Genomic DNA, 26,415 nt, shown 5'->3' with positions numbered 1-26,415 from the left:
ATTTCCTGTATTAGTAGAATGAATGGGTGAGGTAGGGCATTGATATTTAAAGCTATGTAAGTTCTTCAAAGTCTGCCATGTCATGTTAATTTCATGGATGGACTAGTTGAATTGTTTGTGCTTTCCACAATGGAAAATTGTGGATGGCTAAAATTGATTATACACATTATACACAATTTTATCAACAGCAGTTTGACATTTCTTCAGTATTATATCTATTGCAGCCTAGTGTTTAAGATACACTTATTTAATAAAATGGAGCATGGTGCATTACAAATACCTTGAACAAGCACTCACTCAACCAACCAAACCATTCTCACAGCACAGTGTAGTGACACACTTTTCAAAGAACATAAGGGGACTTGAATTGTCATAGTCATGCAGCTGTACCAAAGCTGTTAAGTCCTGAGCCCAGGTAATAAAAATTTTCAGTGAGATCTCAGCAGGACTCTACTATCTTTTACATCTCTGCACCATTAGATAACTATTTTAGCAATTAATACACCTGGGCTGCAAAACAGATTCAGGCAAAAAAATTACTACAGTATCCTGGTCACAAAACCACTGCCTATAGCTGTCTGGTGCACAGAGCCTCACTAAATTTTGATTCTTGCAAAATTAGTAGGAAAACAGAAATACTTGGAGTCAAAAGCACAGCACACAAATATGAGAGTTATTTATATTACCTCATCACACCACAGCTTGCAGTGAATTCCACACTATGAATAATTACCTATTTTAGTGTATATCTAACTCCAAGATGTTGCCACTGTAACAGAAATCAGTATTTTAACCTCTCAGAGCTTCTGCCTGCTCTGAGAAGGCATAGGATGTAAAAGAATGAAGTAGAAAGTAATCTGCATTACGGAATTACATTTATAGTATGTTGGGAAGGAGGTTTAGAATTGTTTAAGTAAGTGTTTTACCTTTATCTCCCTTTGCACCAGGAAATCCTGGAAGTCCCCTGCCTGGAAGACCTGCAGTACAGAGACAGCAAAAAATGAGAAGCTGAGAAAGTACTTACATTTAACCTGTAATGAATAAAACTTGATTATGCAAATACAAACTCCAAATAAATGGCTTATGCAAAGGTTCTTCAGGGCAGAGGCTGTTTTTGTTATGTACTGGTATTGTATTTAGCACAATGGGTCCTGTATGACTGAAAACCCTACCCAAAGAAAAGGCAAGACTGCTCCACTATTTCACAGCTAAGTTTCAGGCTGAAATTAATGCCAAAACACAATTCTTTAAAATGTTACCAGTCTTTGTGAAAGAAATTCTTTCAATATTACATTGATTAAACACAGTTGCTCATCTAAATGATCACACTGCAATGCTGGATGATCATAAGACACCAATACTGACTTTATTTTCTAAGGTTTCATCCAAAGGACTCAAAACCAGTACACATCTCTACCAGCTACTCTTGTGCAGCCTGTGTCTGTGCATTTTCATACCATGGGAACTGGAGATGACAGTCACAGTACCTTGTTCACCCTTTGCACCAGCTGCACCTGGAATCCCATCATAACCTGGTTCACCCTTCTGACCAACGGCACCAGCAGGACCCGGAGCACCAGGTTCACCTGAAAAATCATTGGTATTTTCATTTGAACTATGACGTTGGTTTGTTTTTTGTTTTTTTTCTCTCATGAAAAGGTTTACTTTTTCTTTTGCTCCCACAGAGAGCAAGCAGATATTGCATGATGCCTTTAGTGTGACTTTTCACTGAGTTTACTTCTGAATTAAATCAGTTTGAGACAGGGCTCAAGTATTAAAGATTTTGACACAGCTCATTATAATGAATCTCAGTGAGTTTAGAATGCAGGACCTCTAGCAAAGTCTTGTGAACAGCAGTCCATTGTCCCGTAAAATGATGTGTCCTGCAGCCAAAAAACTGAGAAGAGAAGACTCCAAGATCAAGAATGTTCATAACACCAATGGATTTATTCTCTTCCAGACTTATTTCCTTTCTATCAGCAGTGAAACGATGATAATGTGGTGATTCAGGTTTGGACATAAAGATCAACTGAATTATTTTTAAATTAACTCAGAAACAACAGAAGTAGTGACTGTAATAACAACTGGTCTTGTGGAAGGTGGTAAAATCTATTCCTCTAACAGTGAAAAAGAAATATGAGCCCCCCATTCCACTGACTCATATTTATCTAGGAAATATGTCAATATTGTCAAGCAATGTCTTTTTTGCTTATGAAATGAACAAATGCACTGAAATATCTTAGCAAAATATATGTAGTATGCAAAAGATTTTGTTTTATCCACTACCTGAAGATAAACAATATTTTAAGTGTCCTTTTGTGATTTATATATATATATATATATATTATTTTTTTTTTTTTTACCTGGTTCTCCTTTTAAACCTGGAATCCCACTTAAGCCAGGAAGTCCTTTTTCACCCTTTTCTCCATGGCGGCCAGGGCTTCCTAACGAAAGGAAGAAAAATGTGTTTCCATGTGGGTTATTTGTTATAATTTTTACTTTAATTTTTCACTGCAGTTTCTGTTTTGTAAAAGCATACAAAAACACTTGCCTGGAAATCCTGCCATGCCAGGGGATCCTTTGGGACCTGGGGCACCCGGCATTCCAGGAATTCCTGCACTACCCTTTTCACCCTTATCTCCAGATACACCTGGACTACCCGTTCTTCCTGGCTCTCCCTAGAAGAAGCAGAACATATAAAATCCAGACATTAATCCAAAAACAGGTTTTTTTGTATGTAGTGATAGATGTCACCCCTCTTATCCACCTGAATTTAAAGAATTCTATTGTTTTTCCACTCCTGCACAATATAATTTAGGATTAAATTTGGTGTTAAATTCCACTATCAGAGTTTTTTAACTAATCCAGCAATTGATTAATACCTACATATGAAAATGAGCAGTCTTCTATGCATTTTAGGATGGTTGTACAAAGTCTTTTCAAAATTAGCATTTTTACTTATTACACTTCATCATCTTAAAAAGAGTCTTTTTTTGAGTCCTCAATAAGTTTGCTACCAGATTAGCAGGTATTATTTTTAGCATTTTTACTTATAATTCATTATAACTGTCATTGTACAGCTAGGAAAAGGAATATGAAACAAATGAGACTCCTATTAGATACTATTAGAGATGAAATTAAATTTTACAGACAGTATTAATACAGTTCACTTTTCACTGAATACTGTATAGTATCTTTGTAAAAGTACAGTAACATTACTTTAGTGAATTTTCCCTGATCGTAAAATGCCCTTTTCACATTATTGACTTAGTATTTTTTAAGGTTCTTCCCCTTCCCTACCTTTCTAGCACTGTAAATTAGACTATTTTGAGGAGAGATAATAAAAAAGAACACTGGAGATACTGGTTCCATCAAACAGAATGCATCTAAACCTGTACATATGCACACCTTTCAAGTTTTTCATAAGGCAGTTAAATTAGCATAATAGAAAATATAACAAAACAGTTTAAAGGCCAACAGCATCCTTTCAAGTGCTTGGTAGACATAATCAAATCTTTAAAGGTATAAATACCTTCTCACCAGGAGCCCCTGGAAAGCCAATTCCAGGAAAACCTGGTGCTCCTTTGTCTCCTTTTTCACCTTTTTGCCCAGGGAACCCTGGTGTGCCTGGTGAACCTGGTACTCCAGGAAGACCCTTTTCTCCAGGTGTTCCTAGTAAAGGGAAGAGAAAAATGGGTGCATCAGAACCAGTGGTACCCTCGTAGTGTTGACAGTGATATTTCAGTGTTGCTTTAGCTATTCAGAACTATAAAAGTATATTTTTCTTTTGAGATCCACTCTCTAAATAGGACTTTTTATGGGATGATCAACTCATAGAAGACATTCATAATCTTGGATTCAGAATAAATAAAGATTTTGCTAAAAATATGAACAGAATAAAACTTTTTTTTATTTGAATAATTTCTAATAGTACTACAGTAACAAAGTTAATCTTCTACTGTATATGTTTTCTATCTTCTTTTACCATTTCAGACTTTCACATTTAATTTCCTAAATATGCTAGACAGAAAGCCATCCCAATGGAGACAGTTTCCATGTTGAGTTATAGGTTCTTCTCCATTTAATTCTTTACCCATTCCTTCCACAACATTATTCCCAGACCCTTACAATTCATAATTGATACTCAGTACACAGCAACTCACCAAACCTTTTAGAATGGGGAAAATACACAGGAAGCTTAACACAGTTCACAGAGTATCAGAAACAGACTAACAGGCACCACTCAAAAAACTGTCTGCCTGAAACAAATACAGAAAACCTAAAGACCCAGCTAAAGGATTTGCATGTAGAAACTTAAGAAATCATCCTATTATTTGTATATCACAATAGGATTGAAAAGAAATGTCCCAAAAGCCTAACATTCAGCGACTGCAAACAGTGCAATTGTTTAGTAGATCTACACCAACAAATATTCCATAGAGTTTTATCATAGAGTTCTATATTAACTTGAAAAAAATAAGAAATTCCTAGCAACCAGTACCTGGCAGACCCATTTCACCAACTGATCCTTTTTGTCCTGGAACTCCTGGATCCCCTGGGTATCCTGGGGGACCTTGATCGCCTTTTGGTCCTATGGACAACAGAGAAATTAAGAATCCCATCATTAACAAGGTTTAAAATACCTGACAAATAGTCTGTCTGCTGTTAACTTCAGACATACCTGGTTGTCCTGGAGTACCGGGTTCACCATCTCTCCCTGGAATTCCTGGTTCTCCATAATCCCCACGAAGCCCTTTTTCTCCTGCTGCTCCATGGTCCCCTGGACACCAAAAAGAAAAACACAGTGAGATCAGTTTTATTACAATTTACTATAATTACATATAATAATCCTTCTAGTTAATTTTTGATCACTGTTGCTTCTCTCTGCTGAATAAGAAAATGGCTGAGTAAAACACAATTTTCCAATCATTAAACCAGTACTGAGAAAAGGCTGAAAACTATTGCAATTTTATGGGTGTCTGTGCAAATTACAAAGAGCAAGTTATATCTATAAAAGAAATTGGAATGAATGTTTGTTTGAGTTAGATTAGTTTTTCAAAAGTGGCCGACAGATGTTAACAGAAATTATTGATTTAACTGTTCAACTCTCTAAAAAGGCACATGTGAACAACTAGTAAACAGTCAGAAATTTGCTGTTTTCCCTGTTTTATTTAATGTTAAAGCACCTTCAGAAAGCTTGATCTCTTACTGACTAGTGTGCCTCTTATCCAACTTTTATGTCCGTGCCTAGTGGTCATAAACAATTCTGTTAGTGTTGCATAGAGCTGGAGGACAACAGTTACTGAAGATAAGTCACTGAATGTTTTTAAGTAAGCAGCATTTCAAGCAAACATTTCAAGATGTCTAAACACAATTTTTTTTCATTAAGCATCATAAAAATTTTGCATCTTCTCTGCACAGTTTGTATTTTTGAAGCTTCTAAAAGCATTACAGTGCTATTCATTCTGGAGGAATGAAGGCAGCCAAAAGATCAGCAAAGTTATGGAGTATAACTAAATTATTTTTCTCTGCTGGTACTAAGTATCTTTTGGTTGGAGAGGATGAGGTAAGAGCAGAAATTTGCGGCTGGGATCTGTTTGGAACCCACTCTTCCAGGCTGTGTGAGCCAGGCCAATCTGTAGATGGCAGATGGAAAAGGTAGATCATAGAAGTTTGCAAGCATGCATTGTTAGTGCTGGAGAGATTAGTAAATTAGAAACCAAAGGAATTAACCATTTTAATTTCTCAGCAAAGGTTTCTTTATCTGCATGTAACAAGCGTGCCTAATTTAGATTTCTAGAAACAACATAAAATCAATCATCCTACATGCCAATAGTAGATAAGGAAATAGCAAAAACAACCCATGTGGTTTTAAGACTTTACATACCACTGTACATATCAAGATCAGAAACAAATAAGAAAAAATAATCTAGATGAGATCTTTATAGGCTGGGAGCTTCATTGAAAGTACTCTCAGAAGCTGCATCTCAGCTGAAGGGCAGATGTACTCCTCACTTGCTGATGCCCTCCCCTGCAGTCCCTGGCTGCCCAAACTGCAAGGCACTACTTACCCACATGCCCAGGTTTCTCTGAGACCCAACCAGAACACGTGAGCCCAGATCTCCTTCTGACAATTAGCCAGGACATGGAGATAAGAGGTAGCTAAGACTGGGATACTCTCCTGTTTCCACAGTTCAAATACAACATAGTATAGTTATTAGTGATTCACTGTCAAACTGGAAAGGAATCTGCCCTAGAATACACTGATGAAATATACAGATACTCAAAAGGAAAGGCTCAAAAAGAGGACAGGATTAGACTACAGAAAGATTTTGAAGAGTTGGAGTGAAGCTTGAAAATCATCACAGTGAAAATCGAAAGGCATAATGAACCTTGTGTGTGATAGAAGAAGTCAAAAACACACATACAAAATGAAAAATTATTACACAGGCAGTAGTCCAGAACTAAGGGACTAAGAATTATAGCTAATCACAAACTCAGCCAACTATTGTTTCAAGAAAGGGAAATTTCATTCTAGCCAGGCCTGAAGGACTTGGATGAGGGAAATTAAAGACCACAAGATCTCAGTAGTTCCCCTCTGAGCTCTACACTTCCATTTTAACAAAAAAAGTTACTATTTATTAAAAACTCTTATGTTTTTTTAATAAAAAGTAATTTATAGTAAGAAGAATGAATATTAAAAATATGCAAAATATACACAATTATTTATTTGAAAGAAAATACCAGAGAGAAAATTATTTCAAATAAATAATTTATCAATTAGCAGTAAAACTAAAAATCCAAAAAGAATGTATTATCTAAAAAAGCTAACAAATCAATAACCATAAAGTTTCTGAACAGAAAACTGGTTCCTTTCTCCTGCATACTTCCAGATATTTCTAAACTGACATAAGTTGGTCTGGTGGTATCAGTGATATAAATACATTTCTTTCCTGAGTTTTCTTCAGGTCACAAGAAACACGTGTCAAAAAAGGCTGCTCACTTTTTTTCTTACACTATCAATTGATCATCATGGCTACAGCTGTATGTTTTATATGAAAGACAGCTTTTCCCTTCTGGAAAGCTCTAGTTTTACTCTTAAAAATTCTTATATTTTCAGAGGGTCTTGTGATTAAAGAGGTATAATCAATTATAAAAGGACAAATTGTACCTCTTCTATTCAAACAAAACCCTTCTGCTCTGTAATTAATCTTTCTTTCTATAGAGTTGAAAAACACCAGAAAAATATCTATATTTGCTGTGTGAAACTCTTTATTTTAAAAACTGTTGTCTAAAACTAACACAAAACTGAATTAAATACTGCTGCTTGGTAGTATACGAGTGTTAATTCCACTTCTTCACAGTTAAAAAATAAAGTTACCTTTTTCTCCTTGATCTCCCTTCTGGCCTTTGAGGCTAACCATGTCCATGTTGTCTATTTTTCCAGGTTTTCCTGGGAGACCAGCTTCACCTTTATCTCCTTTAACACCAGGATCACCCTGTGGTCCAATTACACCTTTGAAGCCTTGGCTACCTATAAAGAGACAACACTGAATGTTATAGGGGCATATACAACTTTACAAGAATATTTAGTAGACAAAACAAATTAAATTAGCTATTTATTCAGATTTTAAGCAACAAAAATCATGTTCTGGAACAGCTCCTATGACTTTTTTTTATACTTCACAATAGCTCTGTCAGAAAGTTGATATATTTTTCCCACTTCACAGCCATTAATTTTAGATTCTTGAAACAATAAGGACAGGAGTTTGGCATTAATACAGAGCATTATCTGAGGTTCTTAATTAAAACCTTCCTGCTGGCTTTTAATAATTTCAAATGATGTATTTTTCTTGGAGTAATAGCTATAGCAGCCCCACACCTAGCAAACACTTATGTTCTTGAAGAATGGATCAAAAGTCATGTTTTGGTGGCCAAACTCATGACTGTTCCTAGGATATGGCCTTTTAAACTATTTCTAACTTAGAGGAAAGTCGCTTGACATAAACGGTTCCTTAGGCCAAGAATACTCCTTATCTTTGGTTATTTCCCAACTTCTGTTGGGGAAAATGTGGGGTCTGAAATTTTTATTTTGAAAAAGTCTCTCTCTTACCCTTTTCACCAGGAAACCCTCTATCTCCAACTGGTCCAGGAGTTCCTGGCAATCCAGGAGTTCCCATAACTCCCATTTCTCCTTTGGGTCCTGAAGCCAAAGGAAAAGAGTGAATAAAAAAAATAAAGCAAACAGTGTAAAGAAATACAAGAAGCAGAATTATTAACTGCCTATCATATTAGGAGTTGCACTACTTATGGAAAAATGGGACAAAGAAGATGATTAAAATAAACAGCCCAATAGAGAAAACAACAGTAAAAACAGTATTATGAAAACCAGAGGAAAACAGTTTGTAATGGGTTTTTGACAAATTCTTAAAATCTCCTATTAGAGTAAACAGTGCTGTCACTAACAAAGGCATTATTAAAACCATACTCTGTCACTAAAACTGTGCAGAATAATCCCCTTTCATTATTACAGGAGCAAGGCTAGTTCCTTCAACCTGCTGGATTTGACCCATGAAAGGACTTCAGCAGCAGCATTTCAGCTACATGTGCACAGAGCTGCTTTACTGACATCAGTCCATGGGTTTTCCCAAGCTTGGGCTCTTTGATCAATTCCTAACCAAGTGAAAGGGTGTGCTACCACAACTTAATAAAACAGCTGTCAAAGATGCTGATTTCTGAGGGACAAGGTGTTTGTTTACCTGTTGATCCTTTCAGTCCAACAGCCCCCTGTGGACCTGGCAGGCCAGGTAACCCCACAGAGCCAGGGACTCCTGGCTGGCCCGGGCTACCTTTATCCCCTTTTGGTCCTGGCATATCTAGACCTGGGACGCCAGGAAAGCCCCTTTCTCCTTTTACTCCAGGAAATCCTAGGAAAAGCAGAAGATACAGGATTAGTCCTTAACAAAAACAAGGAAAACCATGAACACACATATCTGACCATGCCCACCTGTGATTCACAAATGACATGGCACAGAGGATGAAGATTCAAAGGCAGACAGCAGAACCAGACCTCATTTCCTAAGAGAGGCTTTGAACCTGTATCTATTACCCATCAATGACCCAAGGAGACCAATCCAAATGCCAGCAATCCTCTCAGGAGGCCTCACCCTGCATTTTGGACTGCATGGAGGCAGCCCACCATCATATCCCCCCCTCTACCCCCATCAACTTCATACTGCAAAAAGTTCTCAAGCAACGCTTTTACCTGTGTTATCCACTTATGTAAAAATTCTGCTCTTAAGCAGCATCGTGGGAGTATTCTCTGCTCACCTGGTGGTCCCTGGGGTCCTGGCTGCCCAGCAGGTCCTGGCAATCCTGGAGGGCCCAGCCCCGGTGCACCTGGAGGGCCCTGTAAGCCTTGGAGACCTGGGAGACCAGGGTCACCTGCAGGGAGACAAGAGAAATATAGACCAAGCATTCTCTGATGCTGTTTGACATCTTGCTTGCTGAAGATGCCAGACAAGGTGCTTTGGAAGCACATGGCCAAGGAGACTTCATTGAGCCACCAACACCTCCAAGCCTGGGTTTGGATGAAGGGCTGCTCTTTGCTGCTAGCATTTGCTGCTTGTGGGCGGTAGGAAAAACCAAGATGGGAAAGGGGCAATTCCCTGAGATATCAGTAGGATATTTCAGTAATGAATAGACGTTTTGCTGCTTATGCAGAAGAGTGACTTAAAAAGAAATACAAATACAGAACTGTATTTTTCCAGTGATGTTACCTCTGAATCCCTGCTGTCCAGGTATGCCTGGAAAGCCTTGCTCGCCACGTAAACCAGGCAGTCCTGGACTTCCCTTTTCTCCAGGTATGCCAGCTGGGCCAGGGGGGCCTGGCAATCCCTTAGGGCCAGGTAGACCTACACCAGGTTCACCCTAGCCAAAGAAACACAATAGATTAGGAATCAACACATCAAAACCAAGAAATCATTTATTAAATGTATTTAAATCATGCAGTATAGGGCATATGTACAGACCTCTATACATGACTTCAGGGGAGTAAGCCCTTTAACAGTGTTAATGACAAGCATTTATCCATCTGCTCTGTCCCTTTGTGTGCACAGTGGGAAACATAAAATGAAAGGCAGTTTGGCCAACTTTTAAAGATTTTCCTTGCACACGTTCCTGTCAATATGAGTCACAGATAACAGTATCAGCAGTTGACATCTACCTTTTGGCCTTGTAAACCTGGAACTCCTGGCAAACCATCCAGACCAGGAGTTCCTGGAGTTCCTGGCAGACCAGGTGAGCCAGGCTGACCTTGAAAACCTATAAAACAAAGCAAAACAAAACAATAGTCACATCATTACCCTCTCTGTCTGTAAGTGACCTCTGCTGTTTAAGTATCTAAACTGAACTATACACAGGGATGTGTTAACAAAGATCTGGGTAGTCAAACTTCTAGGCATGCCAGTATGCAAATGTCCCAACAAAGATTCAAACACTGACTTTTGTGCAGCAGTTGGCTTCTGATAAGAAACAGCCACCCAGAAGAAATAAATGTTGAGTGTCTCCTCTTAAATAAATACCCTTGTGTGTTCATCTCCAATCTCCCTTGTGAGAAACATCCTGCAAAACTGGGTTCCCAAAGTCTTCTTCACAAAAGGCAACTTAATGTGTGCAGCATCAGACTGAGGGATACACAATAAAGCCCACCTGTGAATCAACACCTTTTGTGCACTCTATGTCTTATGACATGCTCTACATGTCCTTCTGAGGGTTTCATACAAAAGGTTTCTATGTCAGACCTAGCCCATGAACTGCACCTTGAGAATGCAAGAAGGAATACCTACAACATTCTGCAAATCCCTTAAAGATAGCACTCACTCAACATCAGCACACACACAACAAATTTCAGACAAAGCAGGCAGAAATCCAGCTTTTAGGCTAAGACACCAGAATATCATTGGGCAGAGCTGAGTTCATGGAAAGGTCCTTTAAAGAAATATATTTAATGTGTCATTTCTTTCATCTGGCATCAAGGTGCATACAGGAATTCTTTTCCAGATACAATGAGCCTTTTCTGTTCAGGTCCCAGTGCACTCTCACAGGAGCCAGACATGGTTACAGAGAAAAATATGCCCTTTCTCCTTACTAAATTTCTGACCCTCCCAGTTCATTAATGTGTGGAAACATAAGAAATAATAACAAAGACACAAAGGAATTTTGGTGATTTGGGTGGCAGCTTAAAGTTCATTCATTTATTTCTAAATGAGCAGCAGTACTGTGAAATATATCTTCAAAAAATCCAGAACATTTAGACTCCCTCTAAGCTACTTGCACAAGCTGACAACGGCCATGGAGGGAAGACTACACTTATGTTGAGTAAGCTGGAATTCTAACCAAGCCACTCTCAAGCTGGGACCCAGCAGAGCTGTAAGCTCTGGCTCACAGCTGTTACACATCAGCATATTATTTGGACCAACTACACACAGTGTTTTTCATCTCTCAGAAGGGTCATCTCATCTCAGCAACTTCAGTTGCTGTACCATTTCACTTTCCATTCTGGCAGTAGCTGTGACACTGTCTGTAGGGGCACACTGCACTAGACAAAGCAAGCGTGCAGCTGGACTCTAACGAAAGAATGCTCACTGTGCTGCTGTGCTCTCTGTGACTTCTGCAAGGGAGCTTCATCAGCTGCACCCCCCAAATCCCATGCAGCTATGGCTGGATGACAGTGCAGGCCTAGGCCTCCATCCACACTCCAGTTACACCTGCTCTGTTAGATGGATAGTTTTATCTTACCTTTGGGACCTGGAGGTCCAGGGAACCCTATACCTGGCTGCCCAACAGCACCTTTTTCTCCTGGTAGGCCAGGTCTACCTGGAAGCCCAGGATTCCCTTTGTCACCTTTGCAAATAAAAACATGACAAAAGTTAATACAAAGGCTAATTTCTGGGGAACAAAACCATCTTGATAATCAGAGAAAGATTAACAAGCTGCTGTACCTTGAGGTCCAGGGAAACCAGGTGGCCCAGGAAGGCCATCTGCCCCAGGAGGTCCAGGGAGTGAAATAGTTCGTCCTGCTTCACCCTTTGCTCCTGTAAATATAAAGTTATATTAGAGAACAGAAACCGATGAAATAAAACAAGGGAGTTCTACCTTGACAACACTATCAGTTCACCCATACCACTAACAGCGACTTGTTATGAAGATTTTTTGGTTGAAGCTTCATAAAAAACTAGGATGAACCTAAACCATCACATTTTGCCTAGCAAATCCTTCAAGAAAACAGCCCTCAAAAATTTGCAATTATACTGGTGAAAGAGAAAATTGTTTCAAATTAGGAAGTCTTTTTATTTCAGGCTTAAATTCTGATGATCCTCTAGGTCGTAGCATTTAAAGAGTGCCATTTATTTTTTTTTTTTAACATATTATAGCATTACCTGGAAGTCCTGGTAAACCCGGGGTTCCAGCAAAGCCTCTGTCTCCTTTTTCACCAGGTAATCCTGCAGTCCCTATCCCAGGAGGGCCAGGAAAACCTCTTTCACCACGCACTCCAGGGAATCCAGGTTGGCCAGGGGGACCACGTTCTCCTTTCAAGCCAGCTGTACCCTAATTTTTGGAAAGTATAAGTGTACTTCTTGCCTTTCCTGGCAAAGCAGAACACACCATCCTCTCTGAATATTTTGTAACTGGGATTTAGCACAGTATCTGTACAGTATTTAGTACAGTATCTGTAACACTGAAGAAAGTGGATTTTTTCTACTGAGTTCAATGGAAACAGAACAAGGTTCCATGTGGAACAGCACATGGAGATCACATATAGCAATGAAGATAACTGTAACATGCAGGCCATGTTTCCTCTGGGAGCAGAGGTGAGCTCCACATTCAGCTCCACATCCACATCAGCTGAACTCTATTATTGCCAGATTTTCATGCATTCGTTTCCACAAGAAGAGAAATATGTTAGAACAGACTTGAATCTTGTCTTCACAATTTCTACTTGGATAACTGCATTTGTTCTATCATCTCCAAATATCAGCTAAATCATTCACACTAGCTCCCACTATCAAGCTGTGAGAAAGGCAGAAAGGATAAAACTACTGTCCATGTCTGAACCTTTTCTCTATAGTCCTGAAAGTAACAAGCCATGTTGAATGCATTTGAGTCAGATTACTTATTTGCATGACATGTAAAAAGAAATGGTCTGAAAAACCTAGCTCTAAAATTGTCTGTTGTTGAAGAACTTTCTTCCTTAGTACATTAAGTGAAATTGGAATAATCTTTTGAGAAGAATGTACTACTCAAGGTAAAGAATAGATGTGGAAAAATAAACTAGGCCAATAAACATAAAGCATGTATAGGGCACAAAAGCTTATGAGTTCTGATCTGAAAGACAGAATGTATAGCACAATAAGTAAACATAAATAAACACACAGTAGGATAATATATAAACATAAAGAAACAAACATACCGCTGCTCCTTTTGGACCCTGGGGACCTGGAAATCCATCTTTTCCTGGTCTTCCTTCTCTTCCAGGAATGCCTGGTTGTCCTGGGAAACCAGGATCTCCCTTTTCGCCTTTCAGGATAGAATCATAAGTAAAATCTCCAGGTTCTCCTTTTGGCCCAGGGCTGCCCATAAGTCCTGGAGTGCCAGGGGGACCCTGAAATTTCATAAATTCAGATGTCATCAGTTGCCCTACAAACCCTTCAACTATAAAAGAAAGCAAACCTCCAGAAACTGAATTGCAAATCCAAATTAAGGGAACCACCAAGTCATTAACTAAGGAGGTCAAATGAGAATATTTTCCAACACACAGCAGTCTTGGAAGCAGAAAGCTTCTCCCTTGGGTAGTTTATTCATAACATTCAGCAGATGTGAATACATGTGTTCAATCATTATTAATATTAATTGACTTTGAACAGCTGACACAGTCAGTTGGTACTATCAGAATATAATGCACACGCTCAAAAAATAGTTTTGTAACTTCTTCTGGAAAGAGATTACCTGCCTAATGGTATGCCTACAGGATTTCCAGAATTTCAATTTTTCTCTTGCGTATTTTCTAGGACTTGAATGAACTTTTCTTACGGGAACAGTCTATAATTTCTAGTGACTCAGAGCTACTCATTAGGGCAGTAAAACACAACATCATGGGCAATGTCCACTATGTACAGCTCATGTGTGCCCTCCACTTCAGCCAGAACCAGAACATGGTCAATGGTAATCTTTCCATTAGTATTGGAGCATTCTGAATCAGATTCTGATGTTTTGGCATGGCAGTAAGCAATGTCAGCTTGCGAGGCTGGCCTCTATGTAGTTTTTCCAAGTTAAATTATATGCTGGATCACCACCTCGCTGAACTTTGCAGAGCAAAACAAGCTTAAAAGCATTCAGAACAGCAGCCGATCTTTGTCTGATTAAAGACATGAATACCACTTACGAGGCAATAAAAGTAAAATATAAACGTGTGGCAAAACATGTGCCAAGAACAAATGACAGACAGCAAAAAAGCTTAAATACATTAGAACATCTTTCATTTTCTTCCCCATTGTTTCTTTCATGGATCCCATTGATATTACACTATATTCAGTCACTGGGAAATGCAATTTATTGTGGTGGCAATAGATAAGGAATTCATCTCAGTCAACTTTCATTGGCTGAGTTCAGACAACAAGGCTTTATTTATACATCAGGGAGAGAAATAGATTCCTTGGGTAATGAATTTATACAAGTGCTTTGTTTGGTTTTTTTTACTTCTGAAGGTACCTCTCTCTCACCACAAGTGATAGACAGAGCTCGCATAACTCCAGTGTGTGAAAAAGCCAGTGCACAGGAACGTCACTGAGAAGTTATGTTGCCAGAAAGGATCAGCTGTAAGGAAACAGGCAGCTTTGGGGGGAAGAGGTCCAGGAAGACTCAGCCTACTCACACTAGCAATGGTGTCAAAACCCACATGATGCTACAGGAACATGGATGCTGTGGTGGGTTTTCACAGCAAACCTCAGTGGCCATAGGGGCACTTAAATGGACTCTGACTAGGTCAAAATGCAGTTGTGGTAGTACACTGCTCATCTGGGAGTCATTTGTGTTACATTTTAGACAAGTGTTACACTTACAGCTGTTCTGCTTCTGGCCTTACTGAGAGTCAGGTTGTGCTGCCTCAACATAATTTACAAGTAATCTTAATAGATGCTACCCACTTTCACAGCTTTCCTTTATTTCTTCAAAAGTATTTAACGTTCCTGTTTACTAATTTTGTTTTACAGAACATACTACAGACACTTCCTAAAATCTTTGTTACAATCTGGATGCAGGACTTGAAGGAATAATAAGCAAGTTTGCCAGTGACAATAAATTGGGAGGAGCTGTCAGCTCACTTGTGGGCAGAAAGGCACTGCAGAGAGAAACAAGTCAGGGAGATGGGCAATCACCAGCACAAGGGCAAGTGCCAGATTCTGCACCTGGGATGGGGCAATCCTGAGTGTGTGGATAGACCAAAGAATGAGAGGCTGCAGAGCAGTGCCAGGAAAGGTCCCTGGAGATCCTGGTCAGTGGCAAGTTGAACTTGAGCCAGCAGTGCCCCGGCAGCCAGGAGAGCCAACCCTGTCCTGGGGGCATCAGGCACAGCATGGCCAGCTGGGCAAGGGAGGGGATTGTCCTGCTCTGCTCTGAGCTGGGGCAGCCTCCCCTTGAATACTGTTTCTGGTGCCACAATATAAAAAAGACATTAAACTACTGGGGAGTATCCAGAGGAAGGCCACAAGAATGCTGAAAAATCTGCAGGGGAAGCCTTATGAGGAATGGCTGATGTCATTTTGATTTGTTCAGCCTGGAGGAGACTGAGGGGAGACCTGTTATCAGTCTTCAGCTTCCTCATGAGGGTACAAGGAGGGGTAGGCACTGATCTCTTCACTCTTGTGAAAAGCGACAGGACTTGAGGAAGCAGCATGAAGCTGAGTCAGAGGAGGTTCAGGTTGAATATCAGGAAAAGGTTTTACATCCAGAGGACAGCTAAGCACTGGAACAGGCTCCCCAGGGAAGTGGTCACAACAGCCTGGTAAAGTTCAAGAAGCATTTGGACAACTCTCTCAGGCACATGATGTGATGTTTTGGGATGTTCTTCGCAGGACCAGGACATGGACCCAATAATCCTTATGAGCCCCTTCCAACTCAGCATTTTCTCTTATTCTATGATTCAAAATTAAGCAAAACTGCCACAGTGTGCTGCCTGCTAACATGACATTGCTTACACTACACTAGATGGCACTGTCTCTCTCTCAATATATTTGTACTCACCAGCAAAGGGTTACTGGAACAATTCAGGAGAAGGTCAGGGAATACCTACATCTGTGTCCTGAGAAATCCTGCCCTTTACCCAGCTCCACTGCTTAGCTTGCTCAGGCAGAAGGTCATGTGTCCCACCGAGCTCTTATCATGGATAAACTCCAAAGTATAACCAATATCGGACAGCTCTCTTTTAGCTCTTAAGGTTCAAAGCCACTTCTTCCTACATTATTTTATTAGGCATAATTAACCCTAATTGTATCATATCAGTACACCGTTTGGGGGAGGCGAGGAGGGGCGTTTTTTGTTTGCTTTTAAACAGAACTGTTATACAAGCACACTGATACACTGATCATCACATGTTTTTTGATCACATGCCTAGCAGGACATGTAGTATTTGGCAAGGCATTACTTACAGGCACACCAGGAAGGCCATCAAGTCCAGCTAAGCCTCTGTCACCCTTGACACCTGCTTGTCCTGGGAAACCTTTTCAGAGAGACAAAAAAATGGCTTAATTTATTACATGCTTTTACAAATGGCTCATTGTATGTGAATTCTTTGTGATCCCCTGTAAAGTGTCTCATTCCATTCCCAGCAATACCAGCATAATGCTGGTAAAGCCAGTGAAGCTGTCTTGATTCATGCACTTGTGTTGCATGCCTGCATTCATAAACTTGGAAGTTAATGATTCATTTGACATAAGAATGAATTTACCAATTCATGTAACCAATGCAGAACTGAAAGTAACTAAACCACATTCATTTTCCTGAACAGCACTAGGAAAAACATTAGGTAAAATACAATTTTTGGCATGTGGCACTTCTCTCATATGATAGCAAAAAAAAATAATTTTATTTTTGGGCCACAGAATTTAGTGCTGCAATTGGAAACAAATGTATGGGTCACTGTCAAGCCTGGGCACATAGGCAAATGGTTCCCACATTATTTCTCACTGTGAAAATATTTGGGCCACAATTTGCAAAGATCCTTCATTATGGCCAGTTTCTGCTTCTCTGGTAATTCTGGTTGATTGTATCAGATATTTGAAATCAGGCCAAAAATAGGAATATGCCAACCTCCTTTCATTAGTCCTTTCATTAGTTTCACAAACAATTTGATTAGTGGGAAAAAATGTAATTAATTTTCTTATGTTTGTAGAATTTAACCTACATAGCTCATTCTTGGGTAATTAAGGAGTTCTCACCTGCTGGACCTGGTGGTCCTTGTGGTCCTGGAAGTCCAGGAGGTCCTACTTTATCACACAAGGCACAGGCTTCACCTTTCTCACCTGGAAAAAGAAAACAACAAAGGACATGAATAGCAACAAAAATATTCAAGACAACTACAAGCAGGTCGATTCAGGGCAAATGTCAATTTAATATTTAAATAAATTGCTACTTCTAATTCCATGCTTCAATGAGAAAATATCAGTGAGTTGATGTTCAAAATTCTTTAAAATTTTTAAAGGAATGGCATGAAAATCAATGTAATTCTTATCCTAAGGTTAATATTTAAAAGAATGGTTAAAAGAGTTTGAAGAGCATCAAGAAGAAGAATATGAATACTCAGTGGGTAAAGAGAAAATAAAATTATTAAAGCAGAAAAAGGAAATCTTCTATGGTCACTCTAATTTTGCAAAAAAATAAAAAAAACAGTGAACAGAATGAGATTAGAAAGGAGCAATCACCATGTAAATTTTTGCAGCAATTTTTAAAAAATGTTAATTTAGTAAATGCTGCTAAAACATATGGTTTACAGTCCTATTCACAGAATCACACAGGTCAGAAAAGACCTTTGCCACCACTGAGTCCAACCCATGACCAAATGCCACCATGTCAATAGACCACGGCACTCAGTGCCTCATCCAGGCTTTTCTTAAACACCTCCAGGGATGGTGACTCCATCATCTCCCCAGGCAGACCATTCCAATGCCCAATCACTCTTTCTGTGAAGAACTTCTTCCTAATATCCAACCTAAGGTTGTCTATAGGTGTTAAAATTTTATCTTCAATTATAGTCGTGGCAATGATTAATAAATTATTTTCATTCTCAACTCATCTGACCCTCTCTAAGTCTGCATCTCAGAACTCATACCCTGAATTGCCTTAAACAGCTCATTTTACATAGTCAATAGGCTACACTCAACCCTTTCTGCTCCTCTTGCAGCCCATCCTTTATCACTTCCCCGAAATGAGCAGGCCAAGAGGAGTTCATATCACACAATTCAAAATACAGTATCCTTCTCTACTCACCAGAGAGTCAAGAAACATCTTCCATGAACTATTTAACTAACTTTAAGTACACTTCCTCTAGATCCAGCCTAATTTGCTCACCTCTTTACATACCCAAGCTCCAGGCTACTAAGCATTGGAATACAATCACTTTAAAATATTATTACCTTTCTCTCCCATCTCTCCTGGAAATCCATCTCTTCCTGGAAGTCCAGGACTACCTGGTGCACCAGGTTCTCCCTGCTGGCACTGATCAATTCCATCTGAAATGAAATTGCAATAAAGAATATTGTTTTGACAAGTGCAAGTTTCCATTATAGGGTTGCATTTATATCCTACCTGAAATGTTACCTACGAAAAGTGGTAACTCAGGATAACATTTTACTCCTTCATTGGATTTGCTTGGAAAAATTTAACTTGGATTCTGTATTTTTATTCCATATACACTGCTTAAGAAACCCTAGGAATTACAGAGAAAAGACAGGCTCTGCCATAATAAGGTTACAAACAATTTCAACATAAGATCTATTTTAATTTTAAGTTTTGGCTTGGAAAAGTATCACGGGTGAAAAGCTGATGTTTTGACCCTGAAGAGAATGGAGAGTATTGATGTTCAGAAGAAATTCATTAAGAAGGACCCTGACTTCTCTTTTTCAGCATTTTAGGAAACTTTCTAGGTAAGAGCAGCTTGTTGACATCTATTTAACTTCTTCCCACTGATCAAGCCTTCTGAAAACAACAAACTCCATATGCTAGGATCTGAAATAGGTAACAAATGAGAATATTTATGAGGTTTGATATAAGAATATAAATAGTTCTTGCTCTGTTTGATGATATGATGAAGGATCTGACCCAACATACCATGACATCATTTTGGCCAAAGCCAATAGTCAAAATGCTAATGTGAAGTTTGGAAAACAAGTTAAATGAAAAAGAATTGCTTCCCATTATGTACCTGAAGAAGGCTAAAGAAGTATCTGGGGAAGGAGCAGAATTAAGCAATGACAATAATTTGTAAGAAAAATAGAAATTTTTAGGAAAATGTAAGATTTAGCCATTTAATTCCATGTTCTACATGCTGGATTTTGCACTGCTTCACTGGCAAACACAGTAACAACCAGGCATCTTCCCCTGTTTTTGAACAAAGTATCTTTGGTTTAGGAATTCCATAGAGAACAATGTTTCTTTCAATAGCTTTAAAATACATTAAATATTGCAATAGGGATATCATTCCTGATGTTGAAATGATACCTTAACTCACAATATCAGTATCACCTATAGTAAAAGTTTTCTATGAGTTGAAACATTAGTTTTAAGGAACTATTTAGCATGGACCACTTCCACATATACTTGGTTATTGCGTCATTGCAGAGCAAAAACATTTTTCTCTTTAAAGTTCCTTTATCGCAATCTAATAAAATGTGTGCATTTGTAATGTTGTTATCATTACTACTGATGTTATTTACTTGTCACGTCATTACTGCCTTTTCATTTATTCCATAAAGCAGGTGTTTACCCTGATCTGCTAGCTGGCATCCTTGACTGTGTTGGGGGGTTGGAACCAGATGATCTTAAAGGTTTCTTCCAACCCAAGCCTTTCTATGACCCCATTTTCCTCTAAGATAATTTTATTTTAAAATAAAAACTCCTGGCAAACTAGTACCTCACACTGCAGTTCTCACACCTGCCCCATCTGTTACACAGCCTGGTACTGAAGACCTGTAAATCATAACACTGAACAGCTATCTTTTATGCTAAGAACACTATCAGTATCTGCTATTTTTTTAATTGAAAATATACAAATATCACTATCACTACATTGACACAATAGGACACAGAGTAAATTAATGTGAATTAAGATCATGTGTTTGGCTATATTCTAACAATTAACAATGAATTTTGTAGAAATTCATTAACAATGAATTAACACAATGAATTTTGTAGAAATTTTGTAGAAAAAGTATTTATTTATCAAAGAATCTTTATCCTTTCCCAGTAAGGAAACAAGTGACTTCCTACACTGTGCAACAGCTTTTACTTGGTTCATCAACAACTCAGATATGTTTCTTCCATGACACAGATGCATCCTGATAATAGCTTTTATAATCTTGTCTCTTTTTTCTTTTTTAAATGTGCATTATGAGCCTTCAATGTGAAAAGCACCCAAAGGCTTTACCTACCTGTTTTGCCTGGAGGTCCTGGTGGGCCAGGCAACCCAGGGGGACCTGGGAAACCATCTCTTCCAGGGATTCCAGGTGAAGGGAATCCAGGAGAACCCTTTTCACCTTTTTCACCTCTCTCTCCAGGGACACCAGGTGATCCTACTCTGTCTGGAACTGGTCGACCTATGAACAGAATAAAACATACATGTAAAAATGACAAGTGAAATGACAGCAACATTATCAATACATTAATTTTCACAGGGTTTTGGAGATAAATGGAAAATTGCCAACGCAAAAGAAAAAAGGGACTATATTTTTAATTATTTAATGATTGATACAAAATTGAGTATACTTAATACAGCTGAGAGAAATGCACTTCTGTTAGGTCCCTAGAGAAATAAAACTCATCTGTATCAAGTGCTTTTCTGAGATTTAGTTGGACACACTTTTGCTGAGTAGTAAATAGTGGCAACACTGGAGTTAACTTAGCTATCCCATCAAGAAACTATTGCACACTTCCTTATCTCATAACAAACCAAATCTAAAACACAACTAAAAAGGTAGGGCATGTCTGATAACTTCAAAAAATAAGTACTCACAATGGTAGCAGATTTAAGGAATGCTAAAATCAAAATGGTTTATAAAAATAATAAGTGATAAACAGCCAAAAAAGGGAGGGGGAGGCAGTATAACAACTACCAAAAACCCTACTTAAGATCTGCTTTTAGCTATCTGTACAGTCACACAGGTCTTCATATTTTAATTACTTTCAGTTCACAACTCATCACTACACTTGACCACTGAAACATTTTGAGTCATCTGCACCACTGCAGGAAGATAGAGAAGCCACAAAAGCAGTTTCTGTAGGGTACTTACAGACCAAGAGCTATCATTACAGCCTGGGTATATGGCATCTTCTCCCTAACCTGAGAAAATTTTCCTGGACACTATCTGACCCTGGCTCACATTAATTTCATATTTAGCTCACTGCCAAGATAGAAAATGAAAGCAAGGAAGGCAATGGTAATATCACTGCAGGATGTGTTAAGTGTTGTGTCTCCAGAGATGATTTGCCTAATTTTTAAAAAGAAATATCCTGGTGTAGGTCAAACACATGTGCATGTAGTTATATATGTAAAAGCAATGTTATCATGGATGGGAAGATATTACAGCTCTGAAAAGGCAACATTTGTAGGCAAAAGAAGTAACTTTTATTAGACCGAGTGACACGGTCAAAAAAGCAAGAAGCCTTCAGGAATGACTTTGATCAATTATTATTTCTTCCTACAAGCCTTATTTTATTATGCTTACACAAACACATACAGAGCTGACGTGAGAGCAAGACAAAGATATGAGCATACACACTCAGGTATATGTACACACACACACATTCACATTGAACAACTCTTCTTGCCTCATGGGGTCACACCCTGGGCTGTCTCTGACAGACTCTGTACTGCATTTTCAATTTCAGCAGAAAGTTATCAGAGCAGAACAGAACGAACAAGGCTGGATCACATCAGAGACATGAGAAAAGCAATCTAGAGGAAGGGTCTGCAAGGATGATTAGACCCTGGAGAGGTCAGTGCTTGGGTGTCCAGAAAGTCAGGCAATAACTGAAAGCAGCTGAGGAGGATATCCCTCAGGACTGTTCACCCACGAACACATGCCAACATGAAAAAATCAGTAGCTACAATTTCATACCTGGAGGTCCTGGGATTCCTTGTGCACCAGGGAAGCCTTTAGAAAGAGAAGGTTTCAATTAGGCAATGAATTCTGCAATGGCAGTGAAAGTGAACTTTTAGGAGATATAAATGAAATTCATATTAATGCATATTCACATTCAGAATCATATCTTAAGTTAAATAATCTATATATATCTTCAAGAAATACATTCAGAGAAAAGGTCTTGCTGTGTGCCAACTTCTCCAGTGATTTTTCTTGAATTGGCTATAGTCTGTAATGAGGAAAATGGGAAGGGAAATGCTTGATTTTTTCTGTTTGCTAAAGACTTTTTTAAAATATGCAAGCCAATCTTAGGATAAAAATTAGCAACTGACTTTTACAAAGGAGTCTCAAGATTCTTTGCACTAACTACTCCCCTTATATTCATGTTGATTTCCATACTTCTTAGATACTCTCACTGAATTATTTAACTGCCATAAAAACTGATCCCAGTTCATCATTTTTCATCTATAACTGAAAGGCAATCTTAATTATCTTGAGAACCAGAAGTGTCCTACAAGCTATTGCCAAATATAATAACCTGAAGATGATTAAATAACTGCAACATTACATTGTCAAATAGGGCTCCTGAGCACAGACAGTACAATTTTAATTTCCTTTAAAAAGAAAACCAAAAGTATAGCTCAATTAAAAAGACAGGACAAAATACATACCTTTTTCACCTTTTTGACCTTTCAGTCCAGGCAAACCTGAAACTCCAGGGTCTCCTTTTTCACCAAAGGTATCTACTGGTCCAGCATCTATCATCTAAATCACAGGACAAAGACTAGAAACATACAACTGAGCCATCATATCGCCCCCATCTTCATCTGATGGTACAGAGGCCATTTTAGTTTTATTGACAATTTTCAGAAGTTTTGATTATACTTGCAATTTTAGCAAGTGAGAGGATTGTAGCTGCTGAGGAATTACCAAATAAATATTTCCTATTCTACTCAAATGCCTTCCTATCAATTTAAGGATTAAGTGGAGAGCTTTTATAGCATCTTTCTCAAAAAGAATGAAACCAGAAACCCTAACATGGTCAAAGAACTGATCCATTAGGTTTGTATTACCTTTTATTTTAAAATATTATGTTCTGCCAATTTTTGCTAACATTGATCTGAGGTCAATATATAGGGTGCTAACATTTACAGAAAGATATTCAGGAAGTATGTACAATTTTCCAAACCACATTAGCAGATGTTGGGCATTTGTTCCCATAGTTGGGAAGAAGCTCCACCGATCATCTATTTGTTCCTAACTAACCCCATTTTTTATTTGAAATGTTAAAAAATTCATAAATTGCTCCCCTGGTTCTTCTTGTGTATAATGGCCAATCTCTGCTGAGGGACTCACTGGACATTGGTCAGCAAGTGGTGAGCAATTGCACTGTGCAACACTTGTCTTCCTCAGGTTTTATTCCTCTCTCTCTTCTTGTTATCTCCCATTTCTTCATGATTACTACTACTACTATTACTAACTTTATTTTTATTAACAACTTATTCTTATCTAATGAATGTTACCTATTTCCAATACTCCTTCCCATCCCATGTTGAGGAGGGACAGTGAGTGTGTGAGTGGCTGTCTGGTGCTTAGCTCCCAGCTGTGGTTACACCACAACCCTGAAACTGGCAGATTTACTCGTTTGAACTGCCTTTTGGGTACTGTGTACTGATTAGCAATGCTTATCATATTCACGGTCCAAAGCACTCCAATATTATTTGAGGGTTCCTTTCCCAAATTTCAAACATACTTTAAAGAACTGCACCCAACTTTTACTTCCATTAAGGAAAAATATGGACATGACTGAAGAGAACAAGAGCAGACTATACATCATATCTCTTTTTTTCTTGAGCACTTTGACTTACAGAAAATTTTATTTTATTTTATTTTTAGTTTAAAATTAAATAGAAATTTATTTTACTTACTCTTCCTGGAGGTCCTGGATAACCTCGCTCCCCTTTGTCACCCTAAATCAAAATAGATTTTATGTTTTAAATCCTGGTCAGATTTTTTTTGCCAACAAAATCGGATTTTCTCAACAAATGAACACTCTGATACAGGTTCAAACAACATCCACATGGCAAGTACCTGCAATGCTATAATAACCAGCAGCAGTAATTAGTTTGCAAGCCTGTACTGGTTTGCACTATTTGAAGAGAAACTGGAGGTTTTAGGGAAGTACACTTATACCTATGCTGGCTGGACAAAGAGCTTATGAAAATAAAGCCTGCATTAATCAACACAGATAAGAGATCTAAATTGGGGATACCTTCATTTTGACTTCTCACAGTCTCTGAATACAGCTTAGGAACATTCAATTAATATTGCTTTATATGCATTCACTGCTTTAATGCAATCAATGAACACACCACAAAATCTATTAACTCATTCTCTGTGAAAGGAAGCAAAAGCGGCTACTACTCACCTTTATGCCAGGCTCCCCAGGTCGTCCTGGAATCCCAAACCCTCCAGGCAAGCCCTGTGTGGAGAAGAAAGTGAAACCAGAAGAGACAAATATAGGTGGGTCTTACCTGTGACAGCAGCAAAGTTTAAAAATTTTAAAAGTCACAAATTCACTGAAAGCAACTACTTCAAGTAAACAATTCAGAAGGCTAAAAATATCAACTATCTATAATACACAGACAGTTCTTTGTTTTGAATGTAAGAAACAGTACTGGAAAATGAGTAAAATACATACAGGTTCTCCTTTCAGTCCAGGTTCACCATCTTTTCCAGGCTTTCCCTGTAAAACACCAAGTTCCACTCTGCTTTAACAGACAATCCACATACATGCAATTTCTAGATACAGTGGGTGGAATACTAGAACAAAATTATCACTATTGCAATGCATTAATCAAAGTGTGTTAATTCAGCTAACAGAGCAGAGGGTACAAATGGTGAATATGCCTACTGCTTTTATTACCCAACACCCTCCAAGATGCCAAATTAAATAAAATCTTGCAAATCCATTCCCAGATTCAGAAATAACATAAATTTCCCTTTCATAGAGTCTTCAAGACAAAATATATCTACAGCACAAGAAACTGGAACCAGATCCATCTTTTTCCTTCACAACAATCCCCTTCTATATTTAGGCTTTCCAAGTTCACAAGACATTTATGCATAGATATTCAGTTTCAGCAGAAAGCCTGAGTGGCCCTGTATCAGACTGGTACAGGGTAATGTAGTGGTAAATCCACTTCCCTCACACTGAAATTCAAATCATAAGGCAGATGATATGCTAGAAGTCAAAATTCCCTCCTCCAGAGTAAAATTACAACAATTAGTCCACTGTGTTAACCTACAGAGGGGATACGATTCCCTTGAAGAAGTCAAGTTATGTAACAAATGATCTAGATGGGCAAACCTACTTTTCAGCATTTTCTCTATCCCTTCCCTTCCCTTCCCTTCCCTTCCCTTCCCAAGGGCTGGGACATCAGCGTGTAGCCTGAAGCACTGGTGCCTGGCTTTCACTTGGTGTCCCAGTGCTTAGATTGTATGTGTAGCATAAGCAATATGAATTTGTCCCATAAACCCAAGGAAATGTAGATACTTGATACACAAAGTAACAGTGCATGTAACTCAGTCTAAAAATGATCCCATCACTTTAGGTCAAAATATTTTGTCTTCACACAATCCAAGGACAAAAATGATAGAAAAAACATGAACAGGCCACCACCATTGAGGTGTGAAGCTATGGTCTTTTATAATGAAGGGTTACAAGTAAGTTTAATGATTAATTAAAACTTTGATCTGCAAAGTCAAGAGAGTCTTCAAATAGACACTGTGATCAGAATTAATCATATGGTTTATTGTCATTTTTATTTTCAATATCAGATTGTAACACCTGTTCATCTTTCAAGGCTGAGCTTAATTTCAGAAGTAGCTATGATTTCCTGAACAATTATATATAAAATATCTTAGAAACGTTGTTCAGGGAGCTCTTCAGAAACTCAAAATTGTATTTTTGATAAATTCAGATGCTTTGGTTTCCTCAAAAAGC

The 26,415-nt window shown here is 38.4% G+C and overlaps 1 protein-coding gene across 2 annotated transcripts in view; it reads right to left on the bottom strand.

Moving 5' to 3' along the window:
* Positions 1-26,415, bottom strand: part of COL4A1 (collagen type IV alpha 1 chain) — a 120,851-nt gene that overhangs the window by 18,354 nt on the left and 76,082 nt on the right. For both annotated transcript variants that reach the window (XR_013339523.1, XM_077781584.1), the window contains exons 16-41: positions 25,111-25,155; positions 24,838-24,891; positions 24,338-24,379; positions 23,081-23,174; positions 22,386-22,421; positions 20,700-20,864; positions 18,687-18,782; positions 17,493-17,576; positions 16,704-16,774; positions 13,472-13,663; positions 12,441-12,609; positions 12,003-12,095; positions 11,800-11,904; positions 10,226-10,323; positions 9,780-9,930; positions 9,331-9,444; positions 8,760-8,927; positions 8,114-8,203; positions 7,382-7,534; positions 4,682-4,780; positions 4,502-4,591; positions 3,533-3,672; positions 2,548-2,678; positions 2,364-2,440; positions 1,488-1,586; positions 927-977 (exon numbers count right to left, since the gene is read on the bottom strand). Coding sequence is in view for 1 of the 2 variants with exons in the window: in XM_077781584.1 (XP_077637710.1) it covers positions 927-977; positions 1,488-1,586; positions 2,364-2,440; positions 2,548-2,678; positions 3,533-3,672; positions 4,502-4,591; positions 4,682-4,780; positions 7,382-7,534; positions 8,114-8,203; positions 8,760-8,927; positions 9,331-9,444; positions 9,780-9,930; positions 10,226-10,323; positions 11,800-11,904; positions 12,003-12,095; positions 12,441-12,609; positions 13,472-13,663; positions 16,704-16,774; positions 17,493-17,576; positions 18,687-18,782; positions 20,700-20,864; positions 22,386-22,421; positions 23,081-23,174; positions 24,338-24,379; positions 24,838-24,891; positions 25,111-25,155 (2,707 nt within the window). In the remaining variant the exon portion in view is untranslated. The remainder of the gene's footprint in view (positions 1-926; positions 978-1,487; positions 1,587-2,363; positions 2,441-2,547; positions 2,679-3,532; positions 3,673-4,501; positions 4,592-4,681; positions 4,781-7,381; positions 7,535-8,113; positions 8,204-8,759; positions 8,928-9,330; positions 9,445-9,779; positions 9,931-10,225; positions 10,324-11,799; positions 11,905-12,002; positions 12,096-12,440; positions 12,610-13,471; positions 13,664-16,703; positions 16,775-17,492; positions 17,577-18,686; positions 18,783-20,699; positions 20,865-22,385; positions 22,422-23,080; positions 23,175-24,337; positions 24,380-24,837; positions 24,892-25,110; positions 25,156-26,415) is intronic.

This window comes from Lonchura striata, chromosome 2 (genome assembly GCF_046129695.1).
Source record: "Lonchura striata isolate bLonStr1 chromosome 2, bLonStr1.mat, whole genome shotgun sequence".
NCBI classification, from domain to species: Eukaryota; Metazoa; Chordata; class Aves; order Passeriformes; family Estrildidae; genus Lonchura; species Lonchura striata.
Note: the sequence above shows the minus strand (reverse complement) of the source record. Positions and strands in the feature narration are given on the sequence as shown.